Source organism: Arachis stenosperma, chromosome 8 (assembly GCF_014773155.1).
Source record: "Arachis stenosperma cultivar V10309 chromosome 8, arast.V10309.gnm1.PFL2, whole genome shotgun sequence".
In the NCBI taxonomy this organism is placed as follows: Eukaryota; Viridiplantae; Streptophyta; class Magnoliopsida; order Fabales; family Fabaceae; genus Arachis; species Arachis stenosperma.
The window spans coordinates 15,186,260-15,204,684 of record NC_080384.1 but is presented as its reverse complement, the minus strand read 5'-3'; the positions used below and the strand labels follow the sequence as shown (position 1 = coordinate 15,204,684).

Here is an 18,425-nt window from a genome sequence, read left to right as displayed (position 1 = left end):
TTAAAAAAAAATATTATTTATAAAAAGTATTATCAAATTATAAAAAATATATAATTCTTTGGATACTACTGCAGTAACATAAAGTGGATTACTCTTTCGAACAAACAAACTTTATTCTTATTCCTAATAAGTGATTATCGAATTCGAAAAAAATGATTAAGAGACACAGACCTTCATATATCTATGCCAACTAAATTTTAATTTTAACAATATTTATATAATCACCATAAGCCATAATCACCGTAGCTTAATCATACTAAAATCCACCTTTATATTATATAAACTTTCATTCTTCTTTTGAAAATGAATTAGTATTTTAGGATCTTAAATTGCTTTCTCGGATGCTAAATGTTTATCCACGTAGCAAAACAAGAATCAAATGTTCTCTAAAATCCAAATTTGATTTACACAGAAGTATTTAAAAAAAAAAAATGCAATCATCAACCACCCCAACATAACTATTTAAAGTTGGTAGATGGAGTATTAATGTGCATCCAGTGAACGTGTCCTTTTCTCGTTTATAGTTTCAGAAAAGTAAACCCAAAACTTAAAAGCGTATGGTTGGTTGTTGCTATCTTATAACATGTATGTTACACTTACACATGCATCAATTTTCTAAATAGAGTTCTTTGAATATTTTGAAGCTACTAGTAACAAAAACTGCCAAGACTTTAAATTAATATCAATCCAGAATGTTAACTTCAATTTCTTATGATAATATGACATGTGAATAGTTTGATTGAATAATGGAGGATGATATATGTTGTTCCATGAGCCAGAAATAGCTATTATATGGGGTGGCAACGCAACCGTGTCACTATTTATTTTAATGCATGATTGAGTTTGTGACAGTGATAGTGAGTGACATACTAAATATAAGTACAAGAACCCATACATTGATACATACATAGTTCTCCATCCACAGTTTAAGGGAGGGATAAGGTTGTGTTTTTTCTTGTTTCTTGCATTTTGGAATCCAGCTTCTTGGTCCCCAGGTACCATTTTTCATTGTGCGTATATATTTCTCTCTGCTTCTTCTTTCTTTGCTTTCCATTCTTCACTTTCATGTTAGTCATATCTACTTTTGTGCATACCTTAAAAAAGAAGTGAAATGTTAATGACATGTATTCTAATATGATAGAACTATAGGAGGGTGAAAAAATTATATATAATATATAGCTTATTGTATAATCACATAGAACTTAATTCCTTAATATGTTTATGTTTTCTTAAATCGTGGGTTTTGCTTTCTTATTTATATGGATCTTCAAATTTGTTCAGATCTAAATGTATGGTAATACGGTATGAATTGTTTACTAGGTAAGTAAGGTTTATACGTACAAGAAAGGTTATAACTTATAACTACTCTTAAGTCTTAACGGATGAAACTAACTTGCTAACTAAGTCTACATAGAACATACTAGTACTGTGAAATCACGTTTTGTTAATTAACCACATACTAAGGTAATTTGACTTAAGTGGCTATAAATATAAACCTATATTTCAACGAACAAATCATAGGCAAAGCAAAATAAACTACACCTAAATTGTTCATTGTTAATTTATACCAAAAAATCATAGTTTGCTTTATATGTTACTGACCTTTGCATTGTTCATTAATCATTGTTATAACCTTTAGAAAGTCTTTTCAGATGATGAGTAGTGTGGATCATAGAAACAGTAGTACCGTCTATAAAGGCCATGAGAAAATATCAATATCACAAGAAGAGCAAGAAAAGGTACGTTAGCTTTAAAAAATCGCTTTCTGCTTTTATTTTTAGTAATTTTGCGAAGAAAAAAAAAATAGAAATACAACCGAATAGGTCGATAAAGTTTGAATATAATAACTTGGTTGCTTGCAGATCAATGAGGTGAGAAGGTTGATAGGTCCATTATCAGCAAAGGCATCTGTTTATTGCAGTGATTTATCCATATCAAGGTATTTGAGATCCAAAAACTGGAATGTGAAGAAGGCAACACAAATGCTGCAGCGGAGCCTGAAATGGAGAGAAGAATACAAACCTGAAGAGATACGTTGGGTGAGTCACTTCTATCTCGTAGTTTCTTATATGCCAATATTGCTAGTATTGCTTTGCTTATAAATTTGCTGAGTTCCCAACATAAAGATTGTTATTATGATACAAAGAGTTTAGAAAGAAAAAAAAACGAAGAATTATTTAAAAAAAATATTTTTTTTATTATTCATATTTTTCATTTATGATTACAAAGTTTTTATCAATATATAGATTAAGAGTACGCTAAAAGTACACTCGTTATGGAATAATATCATAATAAATTACATTGATTTTTTTTCTAATCCCTTCTAATATTTTTTTGATTTTGTTCCCTAATTATGATATTCTAATAACCCTTTTTACTTTCCTTCATGATGCAGGAAGATGTTGCTAATGATGCAGAGACTGGGAAGATTTATATGCCAGGTTACTATGACAGGCATGGTAGGACAGTCCTAGTAATGAGGCCTAGTCGCCAGGTTAAACTTCACTAAGAGTCAATTACTTTCTTTTTACTGAAGTTGATAGTTGAAAACTGTTAGATAATTTGATATATTTGACTAAATTTTCATCTAACAATTTTATGCATTTCTTATTTCTCTAATATACTTGTGTTTATTTGGACAGAGAAGCACACATGATATAAAAGAACAGATTATGTATTTTGTATACTGCATAGAGAATGCCATATTCAATCTTCCACCAAATCAAGAAGAGATAGTTTGGCTGGTTGATTTCCAGGGTTACACTTTGGCAAACCTTTCATTCAAGATCACACGTGAAACTGCTTTTATATTACAAGAATATTATCCAGAGCGCCTTGGTTTGGGATTTATGTATAATGCACCTAGGATCTTCCGGCCATTCTACGCGGTAACTAACTAACTAACTAACTAAGTAACAGGTTTTGATAGTTATGGTCATAAATATAGTAACATCTTGTGATGTCAAAGCTAACAGTGAATTGCTGCAGATGGTGAAGCCTCTGTTAGAGTCCAAGACTTACAACAGAATTAAGTTCGGTTACTCAAACGATCACAACACCAAGAAGATGATAGAGGATTTGTTCGATATGGATCAACTCGATTCTGCATTTGGTGGGAACAATGACACTGTATTTGATATAGTAAAATATGCTGAGAGAATGAAAGAGCAGGATAAGAAGGTTGCCTCTTTCTGGGCACTGGTAAAGACTCCATCATCATCAGTGTCACACAGTGCAAGTTCTTCAGACTCAACCAGTTTAGATCCAGATTCTGATGGTTCTAACACAGAGAATTGAATGTTCCTAATATCTTGGTTAATGAAGGTAAAAAACTGTTACACTATACCTGTAGTCTTTTAAGAAGTTCTGAGTCAACTGTAATATGTGGCAAGATGCCAAAACGTTACTTTATGTTGGATATTATAAGCTTAATGTGAACTTTATGTTCGATTTCATGAGTTTATCAGACTAACAAAAATGTAATTTTACATGGTAGTTTAAGTGCCCTCTTTTCTTTTCTTTTTTTTAAAAAAATTAAAAATAAAAACAAAAAAATATTTGGGATAGCAAGCTTCGACCCTTTTTTTTTTTTGGGCTTGGAGCTTCTTTTTTTTCCTGATTATGTAGTATTGATGATTGAATGCGTAGCAAATGTTTCATGGAAAAAAAAATACAGAGTATAGACCATGAAACACTAAGATATAGATAACCTGCAAAGTGTTTTGCTAGAAAAGAAATGAAAAAGTTCTATTTGAGTTATTTTACATTGTTCAAAATTTTCAATATTCTTCAATAAAACAGGCACAAAACAGCTTTGTGTAAAACCGGAAATAGCGTTTAATCCTCAACTGCATGAGAAATGAGTTAAAATGATGTTCTAAGAGTACTTTGGAATAACTAGTTTCAAACTTTCAATAATGAAACATTAATTATATATCCAATAGAAGTCCACATTACAACTCATTTACAATTATATAAGAATGAATCCGAACTGAAAATATTACATGACTATCATACTCATACTACAACAGTCACATGGAAACAATTGCTAACCATACGATATAAATATACCTAAGAATGAGAGAGTTTCTCCCAAATACACGGCTTCAAAACTTTACTAAAAAAAATCCAAAACAACCTTGTTTTAGGGCAAGTGAAAATATTCACACTACCCCCTTTGTATGTGATTCAACTGCTATAATGCTGATTAATGGTGAATATTGTATCTCCTGAAATAGTCAAAAGAGAATTGGATTCAGTATATGGAGAGAGACGAATGAAAATATGAAATTGAAAAGAAGTATTGAGTGTTTACCAAGAAAACATATCATTAGAACATCTCATCCAACTTCTGTCTGTAAAGAGCCAATCGCTGTGACCAAAATATAAAGTTAGAATTAGTTAAAGATGAAGGATAGAAGAATGAATAGAACAAACAATAGAGCTTCATCCCTGGGGAAGGAAAATTGAAGAACGAATAATGGAACTCATAATAGGGGATCAATCAAAATAGCAGATGACTCACAAGTAATCATTAACAATAGATTACAGAAGCAAGACAACAAAATCCAGTCAGAAGTTTGACGAAGCCACCTTTTTTATGCGTTGCAAAAAAGCAGTAAATATTACTGTATTTACTATTATAAGAGTTTCTTCACTGATAATTGTCAACTATTAACTACGTTTTGTTAATAACAAAGTATCAAACACACTGATTGAAGAAAAATGAAATATTTTAACCAGGAATATCATTGCAACTTCCTTATCAGAATTAGATTTGTCTATGGACTTCCTAAAAATAAAGGTGAAGCTTAAAATTACTCACAAAATGTAGCAGGGCTCAAACTGGAAGAATATAACCTGATACTACTTATATACACAAAAACTTGTAAGATTCAAATGAAAGGCATCAATAATGAAATTCAGCTTTCATCCCACTAAGAAATCCATATTTAATCTTAGATTTGGTTGCTGGGTACAATTATAACAGCAAAGTTTACTTACTTTGGCAATTAGGACATCTGTCATTTGTCAATATCAATCGTTATAGCATAGCACATAAAGACAAGAAAAATAACATCAACAATTCACAAGCCAAACTATATGGATTTATAGATGTTATATTCTTTATATTTCTTGTGTAATACAAGTGACATTGCACTTGCGGCATTCTAGGCGACTGATATCTATCTTTAAATCAAATCCTCTATGATGAAGAAATTTTTTTTTTAGAAGATTAAAAAAGGTTGAAATATAAAAGCTGATATGAACTAGATACCTTGGTGTAAGCATAAACCCCAGCTTCCTGTGGTCCTATGGGACTCCCCCTCCTAATGAATCTTCCCTCTTTGAAAATATACAGCATGGGAATTCCAGTTGACAGTTCCAAACTAATGACCTATAGAAAGGTTAGAAGGAAAACATTAAATAAATAAATAATCACCATTTAGTGTGATATATGAACCTGAGGCACCATAACTCAGCATACTCCAATTACCTCTTGGGAAGTTAACTTGTCCAGATACATGATAATGGATCTCAGGGAGTTTCCGTGGGCAGCAATCATAACATTCTTTCCAGATAAAAGTTGAGGTTCAATCTGCAGCACAAAGTCAATGGAACAATCCCTTGTCAATGTCAAATGATCACTTCTGCCAGAGCAGAAATTCAACCATACAATGTATCAAACCAAATACTTCTTGTCTAGCACATATAGTGTTGAAGTTACTTGGTATAGCACATATAACATCAAAACTAAACTTTCACTTACTTGGTCTCTAAAATAGGCAACTGCTCTTTCAGCACACATTTCCAAACTTTCTCCATTGGGAGGAGGTGTGTCATAGCTTCTGCGCCACTCATGGACTTGCTCTTTTCCATATCTGTCAGCTGTTTCTTGTTTATTGAGACCCTGTAATTCCCCATACCTGAAATGATAACGATTACAAAATGCTGATTAGATCTCAACAATATTCTCGACATTGTAAAGCAGGAACTAAAAGCAAAAATAAGGAAAAAGATTACTACATTCTTTCATTTAATTGCCATGATGCTATGACTGGTATAGACTGTTTTTTAGTGTCTTCACTAAAAACTTGACTCCATTGCCTTGCTTGTTCACTTTCATTATGAATGATGATAGGCACCTGAAGGAATTTTTATGGTTAACAGCTTATAAATTGAACTTTAAATAGTTCTTCAAATTGTGTAAACAACAAAAGTTCAGTATGCCAGTATATGCATAATGAGCAATAACCAGAGCATTACATGTCAATTTATCGATTACCTAACTTTCTCGGTTAGTTTCAGCTTAGCAGTGATTTTGGAGCATGCCATTGCCATGCTTCCTAGTTCCTAATATGCCCTAAGCCTTCTAATAATGAGATATTTTTGACACCATAAGATAGTTTTCCATTCTTTTTTACCTTCTTACGACGATGCTGGGTCATGGCAAGCATGGCTGTCATTTGTGCCCGAATCAAAGCAGATGTAAATATCACATCAACTGGAATGCTGCTAATTCTTTTGCCAGCTTCTATTGCCTCATCTATGCCCTTCTTGCTTAGTGGAACATCAACACAACCTGTGAATAAGTTCTTTTCATTCCACAGCGACTCACCATGCCGAATGAGGATCAAAGCCGCTTCATCTGAAATAGAAACATATTGAACATCAATTAGTTAACTTTAGACCCTAAAATTCTTGAATGTTTCAGTGTTTTGCACACATGAATGTCTAGTAATAGATATAGATTTCAAATTACCAAAAGGAGTATCTATCTTACTTGATTTCTTGTTAGTGTCAGTGGTGGGGGTTCTCGAAGGGGATAATGAAACTGGATCTGCCACCGATGTTTGAGAAGCCGAAGATCGAATAACACTGCGACGGTTACTGCAGCTAGAATACCTAGCTCCTCTGCTTGACAAGACATTGCTACTCACAGAATCGTTATTCACCAATCTCACAAAATTGTTCCTGAGCCTCTGCTTATGATTAACATTGTTGGCATAAGAATGAGACTGAAAAGTCCCAATAGCATGGCGATACACTTCAGCAGCCATTATCTGAAGGATTGAAAATAAAGCAATACCAATTAAACCCTGCTATCCTACACAAATAATCCAAAGCAGTTTCTCGATTCATCCACAAATACGTATGATTCAAATGAAACAAGAAAACGCACAAACGCATAGGAAGAAAATATCCATAAAAAAAAACCTTAGATATCAAAAAAATAAAAAACAAGTAATCAAACTTAGATCTATGCAGAGATGAAATGAGCGTACCGGAGATGGAATGAATAAGGAAGAAGAGAGAAATGATTGATATATAGAAGCGGAAATTAGGCGGGCGAGAAAAACGAGGTGGCAATGCAACGAAGGTAGCGTAAAGCTTTAATTACAGAGAGAATCTTAATTCTAATGCAAGGGAGAAAAGATGGCGGAGTTATACAAGGTGAGGTGGTGGTTACAGCCGTACAGGTGTCGATTTTTGGTGGCAGCCAAAAAAGAAAAAAAAAACCTGACAAAATTGTTAGTTATAGAAGAAATCGCAGCTTGGTGTTGGGTTGGTGAAGGTGACGTTATTTAATATTTATATTACAAGTTCCATCAAAGCATGAACGCAACAGTGCTTGAAATGTTGGTTGGTTTGAATAAATCCCACAAACACTGTAATGCCAAATTTGAAACTTTGTAATACCGAACTTTATTTTTGTGCTGATATATATATACTCGTTTATTTTCCTCCCTTGCGTCAATAAAACGAATAATCCTTGCGAATATGCTTAAAAATTCCAACTGTTGGTTTTATGATTAATATTAATTATTTTTATTTTATCGGAGAATTAGCTTTTTATAATAAAGTAATAGATGAGTAAAAATAAAGAGGATAAAATAATATAAAAAATGTTGACTTATTGTTTGTTAAAAAAATTAATTTTTTTTAAATAATGATGTAGATTTATTTTTGTTGGAGTCAAATTTGGGTATAATGATTCATCGAAATTAGAAAATAATTTACTAACCAAAAAAATTGAATATTTAAGATTTTTACATTATATATATATATATGTTAAAAATTATCGTCTAAAATTTATATTGATTAATATTAACGGTTTTATTGTATTTATTTTAGTAATGCACGTTATAATTGAGAAATGACATATTTAAAAAATTAAACTCTTTTAAAGTAACGAATTTAATAAAATAATATTTTAATTATTTTTAAATTAAAATAAGAGTAATTACCCAAAACAGTTTTCAAAGATTTTAAAATAAGACATTTTAGTTTCCAAAAAAATTAATACACAGATCAATCCCTAAGGTTTTACTTTGGCAAACAAATGTTCATTTTTCGGCAAAATAATTACCTAGATCAGTCCCCAAAGATTTTTAAAATGGACATTTTAGTCCCAAAAAAATTAATATACAAATCAATCCCTAACGTTTCTTTTTATTAGACATAACAGTCCTCTGTTCAAAAATAAAATAAAATAAAATAATTATTATTATTATTATTTGTACAATAATATTGTACTATATTTTTTTTACATTTTTTGGACAAAAATAATGATAAATTTATTCATTAGATTCTTTTATATATATATATAGTCACTCAATAATAATAACAAAATTATTAGAGATTATTCTACAAGAAATTCAAAATTAAAACTATTTGATATTTTTGTATTTAGTATAATTAAAAGATGTGCTATGTAAAAAAATATGTTTGTATTAAAAAATATGTATTAAAAGAAAATATTTTAATTTAGATTTATATTAAATACATATTTTTTTTAATACAAACATATTTTTAAAATAGTACATCTTTTGATTATATTAAATACAAAAATATCAAATACTTTTAACCTTGAATTTCTTGTAAAATAATCTCTAATAATTTTATTATTATTATTATTTGCTCATATCCTAGCCCAATGACAAAGTCCATATCCAAATAGTACATAAAGGTCCAACCCATAAGATTGGCATTCCCCCGCAACTGACCTCCTCGTAAGAGGTCGGGTTCAACATAGGCTCCGACACGAGGAAGTCGGAAGAGAAGATTAGTAGGCAGATAACACTCATTCAAATAAATAACTACCCTTAAAATCTCTCAACCCACTTCTAGGAGTCAAATCTCAACCTCCCTAAGATAAAGGGACGGTTATCCTCGTTGAAAGATGGAACCACTCCAACGGTGGTTATGGGTTCACCACTATAAGTACACTGACATCCCTCAGGTGCCACCCCTCATTCACTCATATACACAAGTCGGACGGAAACCCCCAAACAAGAGCTAAGACAAAGGGCTTCCCCCTCATACGATCAAGCCAACCTTACAAGTCTAATCCTCTGATCTCTAGTTACCTGACGAGGTTGGAAATATACGGGGGCACAAAGAAGAACTTGAGCTCCTCCCCGAAGTCTGAGAGCAAGCCCAGATAAGAGAAGCGGCCTTGAAGCAAAGGATGGCGAATAGGTACAATAAAAGGGTCATTCGGAGAAGTTTCACCCCAGAGGACTTGGTTTTGATAAAAAACGACATAGGAGTCAACAAGTATGGGAAAGGCAAGCTCATAGCTAATTGGAAAGGACCATACAAAATTAGAGAGGTCTTAGGAAAAGGCTACTATAAGGTGACCGACTTAAACGGCACCGAGCTACCTAGGTCGTGGCATGCTTGTAATATGAAAAGGTACTATAGTTAAAAGCGAACCCCACTCCCTCATATACTCTTTTCCCAACTTCATATTTTTTTTCTAAAGAAAGGGTTTTCCTGAAGGGTGATTTTTAACGAGGCATCAAAGTGGGGACTAAGGGCAATAAACCCTTAGTAGCCAGAAGTATCCTTACAAATAAATAAAGATCTTTCTCTTTCAAATATCTCTTTATGAAATTCCTCCCTACATCATTATTCTACGAAACGCGCCGATTTAAACTCGACAAAACATGAAAATTCCATGAACCGACCTAGATGGTCGTTAGGATAAAACAACGAGATACAAGTCAGTGTAAAGATGTTATAAAAGTAGGTCATATGAGAACTCGGAGATTAATCAACCCGTAGGTTAGAAATCCCGACAAGAAATGAAATGCATCGCAAAAATAACCTAAGTTATGAAAACTAAATAAAGGAAAATTGAGTGCGAAGGAACACAGAAAAGAGAAAAAAAAACCATTGAAAAACCAAAGGCAAACGCTATCCCAAGTGTTTAAGAAAATTTCAAAAGTAAACTTAGACAAAGGGCAGCAAGCCAAGAAAAAAAGGCTTTTCAAAAAGATCAAAAGGGATTTTTTCAAAACCTAAGTAGAAAAAGCATGCACACAACACACAAAGATATCCTAAAACCCTTATCCAAAAAATGGTATTTTTAATTTTTGTTTACGGCCACAAAGGGCCAGAAAAAGTCAAGTATCAACCGCCACCACGAGAACAAATAAATAAAAATTGTTTAAAAACGGGGGACCCACAGGCCGAGCCCCCATATAGCCACGAAATTAGTTGGAATAAGGAAGGTCACCACTACCAAGAGAAGAGCCATCGCCACCAGAGCCAGGGAGAGCAGTCGGAGCACCATCAGGACCAGAGAGAGAAGTCGGAGCAGCACCAATGGAAGACGGAGCAAGTTGATCGGGACCATTCTCAGGAGCCTTTGAAGAACTTGGGGCATCTCCTTATCGGGGGTGGAGAGAGATTCCACTATCCTTTGACCCCGACTCTTCAACTCGGATTCGGAAACAAGTCGGAGAGGGGAAACAATGGCCCCGTCAACCACGATCTTATCAGAATCCAAAGGAGAAAGATCCAAGTCGAGAGCAATAACCCCGACCTGTTCCTTGAAGATCCTCCACGCCTCTTTGGCTCCCTCGGCGATAGAGTCCTCCAGCTCCAAGTAGGCCTCCCGACATCTCGCTAAATCCTTCTTCACGTCCACATGGTCCTCGAACAAACTCATATAACTCTGCTTCGCCTTCTCCCTCAGACCCTCCGCCATGGCACACTGACCCAACAACTTCTTCTCCCTCTCCCGAAGACGATCCCTCTCCTCCTTCAACTCGGCGACCTCCACTTTCAACCTCTTTTCCTCTTCTTGATATAAGAAAATCCTCCCCTCTAGCTCCTCAACCCTCATGGACGAACCCAAAGAGCTGAGGGGAGTCTTTTCAAAAATATCCAGAAGTCTCGTACATACCTCCGCCACCCTAACACTCCCCTGAACCATAACATTAAGGTGGTTTCGAACGGAAGCATCATCCATACTTATACGAGTATGAGGATAGATATGATTCCGAACGAACTGAGGCGCATTAGACTTGGCCTCACCCTTAAAAGAAGAACTAGACTCTAAAGTCTTGCGCTTCATCTTCTCTGACTCATGGGAAGATAGGGGAGGAGGGGATGGAATAGAAGAGGCTGAAGAGGATATGACAATAGGTCGGGAGGGGGTCCGCAAGTTGTGAGAAAGAGGAGGAGGGGGAGGAGGAGGAGGGCCAGCAGCTCTGGTACCACCAACCCTGGCGTGAAACCTCGACTTGGCCTCCTGAATTCTCTGATAAGACTCTCTGGAATTTTTTTTCGCCATTTCTGCAAAAACCATTAGATAGTAGGAAAGTCAGCATACAAGCCAGAGGAAACAACTCGAAAAACTATCAGGTCAGAAAACAGAATAAACAAACATAACGTTACCTAATTGGGCCTGCACAAAGGTCGGAGACCCCTGGAGGAACTTTTTTGTCTCTAAATAAGGGGCTCTCCCCCATACTTCTTGAAAGAACCCCAAAATGGCCGCCTCCACCTCATCCAGGTCATCCAAACCATATTTTTCACAGGGAGAGGCCTCTAACCAGTACAGGGGAAAGCGAGGAGAAGAATTTTGGTCCAGAAAAAAGGGGTGGTGACCCTCTACAGATTGCACTTTAAAAAAGACTTTCATACATAAAGAAAAAATGAGGGTCTGCATCAGATGCCCTCCCAAAATAAACCTGGTCTTCCGGACCCGGGGCAACTGATGCATAATTTATAACCCACAAACTAACCGGCAAGTGCACCGGGTCGTACCAAGTAATACCTCAAGTGAGTGAGGGTCGATCCCACGAGGATTGATGGATCAAGCAACAATGATTGAGTGATTGGCTTAGTAAGACAAACAGAAAAGAGTGTTTTGGTTGTTCAAAAGCATTAAACAGTAATTAAGAGAATATCAAAAAGCAAGTAGTAAATAATATGATAGAAACAATATAAAGAAGGCAGTTAAGGTTTCAGAGTTATCTATTTTCTGAATTGACTTTTCTTACTAACTATTTTAATCATGCAATATTTAATTCATGGCAAACTATATGTGACTAGACCCTAATTCCTTAGACCTTTCTAGTCTCTCCTAAATTTATCAACTGCCAATTCCTTGGTCAATTAATTCCAATTAGGGGATAAAGATCAAATTCCAGTTTATATGCCACAAAAATCATAATTATCCAAATATAAGAGGATTATATGTCACGTATCCCGTTAAGTCCAGATAATTAGAATTTAGGAGAAATTGTTTTCAAGTTGTTGTTCAAGTAATGAGCTTTTCCAAGTTATACAAGAACTCAATTAGAAAGAGGGTCATACTTCCGTTCCACCCAAATTCATAAGATAAAAAACGAAAATAATTCTTGAAATATAAATCAAAACATGAATTAAAATAGAAAAATAATAGTATCAATCCATACAATAGACAGAGCTCCTAACCTTAACAGTGGAGGTTTAGTTGCTCATGGTTCAGAGAGAAAACTAGGATTGTAAATTGGGCTGAGGTGGAATGAAAAGTTAACTAATGGAATTCTCTAAAAAGGAAGTTTCTTTTCCCTTTTATATCTAATCCTAATAAATTTAAAATCTAGTTTCTAAAAACTAAAATAATATATTTTCCTAATTTAAAGATAAAAATAAAGTTTTAAATCAGAATTAACTAAATAATCAGCAAGCCTTCAATTGATGGATGGGGACCACTTGTTTTGTAGGGTCCACGCTTAACTTGGGAAGTAATAGGAAGTGTTCGCCTGAGCCCTCTATTCTGCAGCCTCTAATCTGTGTTTTCTGGGCTGAAAACTGGGTCAAAAATAGCCCAGAAATTGTTCCCAGCATTTTCTGTGTTTTCTGCACGTGGCGCATGTCACGCGTACGCATCAGTCACGCGTACGTGTCGATGGTCTTCTTTGCGTGGCACGCGTACGCGTCAAGTACGCGCACGCATCGCTGTGCAACTTTGCTTTTCACACGTACGCATCAAGCACGCCCACGCGTCGCCATGGAAAGCTCCAAATCACGGGCACGCATCGCTCATCGCTGTCATCTCCTTTAATTCTTGTGCTGCAGAAACTCCATCAAATCGAGCTAAATGCTACCTAAAATAAACAGAATTTCACGAGACTCAAAGTAGCATCCATAGTGGCTAAAAGATAATTAATTCTTGATTAAACTTAACAAATTAGATGCAAATTCACTAGGAAAAAATAAGAAAGATGCTCACGCATCAGTAACCAGTTCGTACTTCAGCTCGTCCTCATCAAGAGTACAGATTCTATGATGAGCGCGCAGATCGGAAACGTAATCAGTATCTACCAGGGGGCTCTCCCAAAGCACAGTGTCATCAACCCATAGTGAAAGAGACTCTAGAGTAGACATCTTTTTCCTAAAAAGATAACGAATCCTACAAAGAAAAAGGAGAAAGAATCAAAACGGGGTCTCTAAGGGTCTGAGGCAAGTCTTTTCAAACCAGCAGAAAACGCTAGGACTACAGTTAACACTCCTCCAAACAAGACATGCAAGTAAAAAACACTCTATAAAGAAAAAGTAAGGAAAAATAACTGACCTTTTTGTCACGCAAAAGGCAGATGCGACAGCACTCGAAATAAGAGGAGTTTTCTTCTCTCGGTAAAGGGTGCAAGTGAGAAAGTTTTCAGAAACGAAACAAGAAAAGTGAGGGAAAAGTATTTATAAACACGTTAGGGGTATAAAGGTAAAACGACGCAACCATTTAAGAGAGGCACCATTACCGATGTAACCGCCCCCCGCGTGTAAATGCTCAAAATCCCTGAAGAGATGCAACGTTTGATTAGACGCGACGGTTAAAAAATTTAAATCACGTCGGCTCTTGAAAGTCACGTCGGTTCTTCACCACGTCGGCTACAACCCCGAGGTGAATACTCAAGCCCCACTTGCAACAGAACTTGGGCTCGAGTAGGGACACTGTTCATACCATGGCCCAATGACAAAGCTCAGATCCAAATAGTACATAAAGGTCCGACCCATAAGATTGGCCTTCCTCCGCAACTGACCTCCTCGTAAGAGGTCAGGTTCAACATAGGCTCCACCACGAGGAAGTCGAAAGAGAAGATTAGCAGGCAGATAACACTCATTCAAATAAATAACTGCCCCTAAAATCTCTCAACTCACTTCTAGGAGTCAAATCTCAACCTCCCTAAGATAAAGAGACGGTTATCCTCCTTGAAAAATGGAACCACTCCAACGGTGGTTATGAGTTCACCACTATAAGTACACTGACAGGTACCACCCCCCCCCCCCATTCACTCATACACACAAGTCGGATGGAAGCCCCCAAACGAGAGCTAAGACAAAGGGCTTCCCCCCTCATACGATCGGGCCAACCTTACAAGTCCAATCCTCTGATATCTGGTTACCTGACGTAACATCATTATTATTATTATTATTATTATTATTATTATTATTATTATTATTATTGAATCACTATATTTATATATATATATATAAGAATCTAATGAATAAATTTATTATTATTTTTATCTAAAAAATACAAAAATTATGGTACAATATTATTATATAATTAATAATAATAATAATAATCAATAAAATTATTAGAAATTATTTTATAATAAATTAAAAATTAAAACTATTTGATATTTTTGTATTTAATATGATCAAAAGATGTACTATTTTAAAAAATATGTTTGTATTAAAAAAATATGTATTTAATATAAATCTAAATTAAAATATTTTTTTTAATACAAACATTTTTTTTACGTAGGACATCTTTTGATTACATTAAATAAAAAAATATCAAATGATAGAATTTCTTGTAAAATAATTTCTATTATTATTATTATTATTAAGTGAATATATATATATATATATATATAAGAATTTAATGAATAAATTTATTATTATTTTTGTTCAAAAAATACAAAAAATATAGTATAATATTATTGTATAATTAATAATAATTATTATTTTATTTTATTTTATTTTTGGATTGTGGACTATTATGTCTAACAGAGAGAAACATTGGGGATTGATTTGTACATTAGTTTTTCTTAGGAACTAAAATGACCGTTTTTAAAATTGTTAGGGACTGATCTGAATAACTACTCTGCCGAAAAATGAATTGAAGACTGATTTATCTGCTAAAATAAAACTTTAAAAATTTGTATATTAATTTTTTTAAAAAATTAGAATGTCCAATTCTAATATCTAAGGAAGTATTTTGAATAATTACTCTTAAAATAATAAAATTCACATATTATTTTATCATTTTATTAAGAATTTTTTTCTCAAACAAAAGGGCTAGTGAAGTTCTCACTAGATGATAAACTACATTTGAGGGCTATTAAAAAATATCGCATAAAAGTAAAATAAATAAATAACTAAAAGATTTAGCATGCTTTTATTCTACATGCAAAACGTGCCATCTGCAACTGTGCTTCAAAATTACAAAATACAGAGAACTATATATTTTATTCATGTCATGCCATTTAAAAAGAAATCTATAGTCTTACCCAAAATGTTTTTTTTTTCAAATAATTTTATTGTTATCTACCAAACTAAAAAGTTTCGCACCTATTTCTAGCTTAAATATCCTTAAAGAGAAATCCATGACATGACAGGGTTCTGACTTCCTTCATCAAACAATTTCACAAATGCCACTATTCAAATAAAGATGACAAATTGTTTGAAAATGTAATTTATTTATTTAATTATATTTTAAATAAAGACAATATTTTTATAAATATAAAAATTTAATTATATAATTTATTATTCAAAGATCAAAAAAAAATATTTTTACATAAAATAATTATAAAATTTTTATTATAATATTTACTTTTAAAAAATAATAATATTTTATTTATAATAATGTTTTAAAATATTATTTTCTTTGACAAATTATTTTTCACTTAAAATTATTAATTTCAATTATAATTTAGTTTTACTTTCGTATCTAACCATTAAAAAAAAGTCTTTTTTTTTAATCTTTTTCAAACATGTTCAATGTATACCAATTATTTTATGAAAATTAGAAAAAAAATTCAACATTTAGTATAATTTATTATTTTTTATCAATATTTTTATTTATTAATTTAATTCTTTTATTATAATAATTTAACAATATATTTTTAATTTATATTTTTAAACATTATTAATTAATTAATCATTTTTTAACATTCTTCTAAAAATAATTTATTAGACCTGATAGATACATTAGGCTGACGCTGAATTAGTGTATAAAGAATTAATTAGTCTGTGATCAATTTGTTAGTTAGTTGGTTGTCACATGTCAATTAGTTTGTTAGTGATTAGTTTAGTTTGTGACAGTTGTAACTCTTCTGCTATAATTAGTTAAAGCTAAGTTATTATTGTATGATATTGAAACTCACTTTATCAATATACTTCAAATTCAACCAGAACCTTCTTTCTCTTCTCTACACGTACTCTGCTCGTACTCCCTCTTCTTTCTTGAATTCTTTCCTTTTCTACTCCATCTCTTGCTTGAGCCTAGTACCTTTCATGGTATCAGAGCTTTCTTTCATTCAGTTCAATGGCAAGCGAAAGTCAAAGATCTGAAAACTCAATGAATCAGTTGAACACAGCTCCAAATTTTACCTCTTTCCCAATTTCAATGAAACTCGATGATAACAACTTCTTATAGTAGAAAGACCAGGCTGGATAAATGATCGAAGGTCACAATTTGCTTCACCACATTATCGGAGAAGAAATCCCATTGACGCTTGATGAATCAGCAAATGTAACACCAGAGTTTGCTGCATGGAAGAGACAAGATGCCCTTCTCAAATGGTGGCTTCTTGCTTCAATGACTAAGTCGTTCACCATTAGAATGGTAGGACACTTTTCTTCAGAGCAAAAATAATGCAATTGAAACACAAGTTGAGTAGTATTAAGATAGAAAACTCAGTAAATGAGTATATGTTAGCGTTAAAAGGAACAATTGATGCTTTAGCTTCAGTAGGAGAACCAATGCGTGAGAGTGATCATGTAAACGCTATTCTGAATGGATTAAACGAAGAGTATAGCTCAGTAATCGTATTAGTAGTGGCAAGACCAGTAAGCATCTCGGTTGGAGAATTAGAGGCTTTGCTATTAACTCATGAAAATATGTTGGAGAGGTTTCGAAAACCAGAGTCCTTTATACAAGCAAATGTGGCACAAAGTTCATCAAGTTACTCTCATAACTTTAACTCAAGAGATGATTTCAGAGGAGATTACAGAAGTAGAGGGTGGTGGCAGACAGATGAGAAGTGGTAGAAATTTCTATAATAATAGTCAAATCTGGTAATGCCCAGAATTTATCCAAAGTACTACTGCCGCAACCTGGAAATTCAGCTTCACAATTTATCAGAATTTATCCAAAGTACTACTGCGGAGTACAGAATCTACACATGCATATATTGAGTTCCTTTGATATACTCCGATGCCGCATCGTTCACATGAGATTTTGTAAGTTGGGTGTGCATTTGGGGTATGCTGTTTGAGATCCTCCATACGGATGTAAGATACACCACGACAATACTCGCATTCATATAGAAGTTGCCTACCTGAAGTTTCCGCCATGAACGAAGATGAGAGGAGAAGGACAGAAGTAACACCTGGCAAATGGTCAACTCATGGGTTCCACCGCTTCAATACGTTGAGACGCATGCTTCCGTTGTTAACAATATTTAGGTGTGTTATATCGAAAATAATATTTTCGAATAGGATGTTATTGAATTCTTTGATAAATCAATGTTTGATAAATTTAGACTTCGATCATTGTCAAGTGCTAAAATAATATTTCGATTAACCTCCAAATACATGTTACAATTAACTTTGGATTTGGGCTAATTAGGTACTCCGTATGTACTCTCTATTAGTCGATTGACTTAAGTGTGAAAATCGAAGAGGCAAACTCGACGGAGGTCAACTATATCAAAAAAGAGGTCAACAGTGCGATTTGTTAGTAAAAAAAAAACAAAGTTGTGAACTTCGAGGTGGAGTCATCGAGGATGGTCAATCAATAAAGGAGAGAATGTTTGAAATTCGAGGTGGAGTCATCGAGGATGGTCAATCGATGAAGGAGAGAATGTTGATCGACTAGGACTCATAAAAAAGGAGTGAAGCAATCGAAGAAG

At 33.8% G+C, this 18,425-nt stretch overlaps 2 protein-coding genes across 5 annotated transcripts; one reads left to right on the top strand and one right to left on the bottom strand.

The window, feature by feature from the left end:
* Nucleotides 1-746: 746 nt before the first annotated feature.
* LOC130944154 (uncharacterized) lies at nucleotides 747-3,495 on the top strand. 3 transcript variants are annotated; one of them, XM_057872338.1, is made up of 6 exons: nucleotides 747-995; nucleotides 1,640-1,739; nucleotides 1,863-2,039; nucleotides 2,396-2,494; nucleotides 2,643-2,888; nucleotides 2,989-3,495. In XM_057872338.1, exons 2-6 carry the CDS (start codon nucleotides 1,653-1,655, stop codon nucleotides 3,295-3,297), a joined length of 918 nt encoding a protein of 305 aa, XP_057728321.1. In that variant the 5' UTR covers nucleotides 747-995; nucleotides 1,640-1,652; the 3' UTR covers nucleotides 3,298-3,495. The 3 variants fall into 3 exon arrangements, with proteins under 3 accessions (XP_057728321.1, XP_057728322.1, XP_057728320.1); XM_057872339.1 differs by having other exon boundaries at nucleotides 747-1,010; nucleotides 1,653-1,739; XM_057872337.1 differs by having other exon boundaries at nucleotides 749-995; nucleotides 1,653-1,739.
* A 380-nt stretch (nucleotides 3,496-3,875) lies between these two features.
* Nucleotides 3,876-7,679, bottom strand: LOC130944153 (2,3-bisphosphoglycerate-dependent phosphoglycerate mutase 1). Of its 2 annotated transcripts, none has more exons than XM_057872336.1 (9): nucleotides 7,287-7,679; nucleotides 6,785-7,108; nucleotides 6,426-6,649; nucleotides 6,028-6,146; nucleotides 5,771-5,927; nucleotides 5,498-5,599; nucleotides 5,279-5,398; nucleotides 4,316-4,372; nucleotides 3,876-4,229 (listed from the first exon to the last, which is right to left on the bottom strand). In XM_057872336.1, the coding sequence occupies exons 2-8, from the start codon at nucleotides 7,059-7,061 to the stop codon at nucleotides 4,331-4,333; spliced, it is 1,041 nt and encodes a 346-aa protein (XP_057728319.1). In that variant the 5' UTR covers nucleotides 7,062-7,108; nucleotides 7,287-7,679; the 3' UTR covers nucleotides 3,876-4,229; nucleotides 4,316-4,330. The 2 variants fall into 2 exon arrangements, with proteins under 2 accessions (XP_057728319.1, XP_057728318.1); XM_057872335.1 differs by having other exon boundaries at nucleotides 6,785-7,064.
* Nucleotides 7,680-18,425: the final 10,746 nt, after the last annotated feature.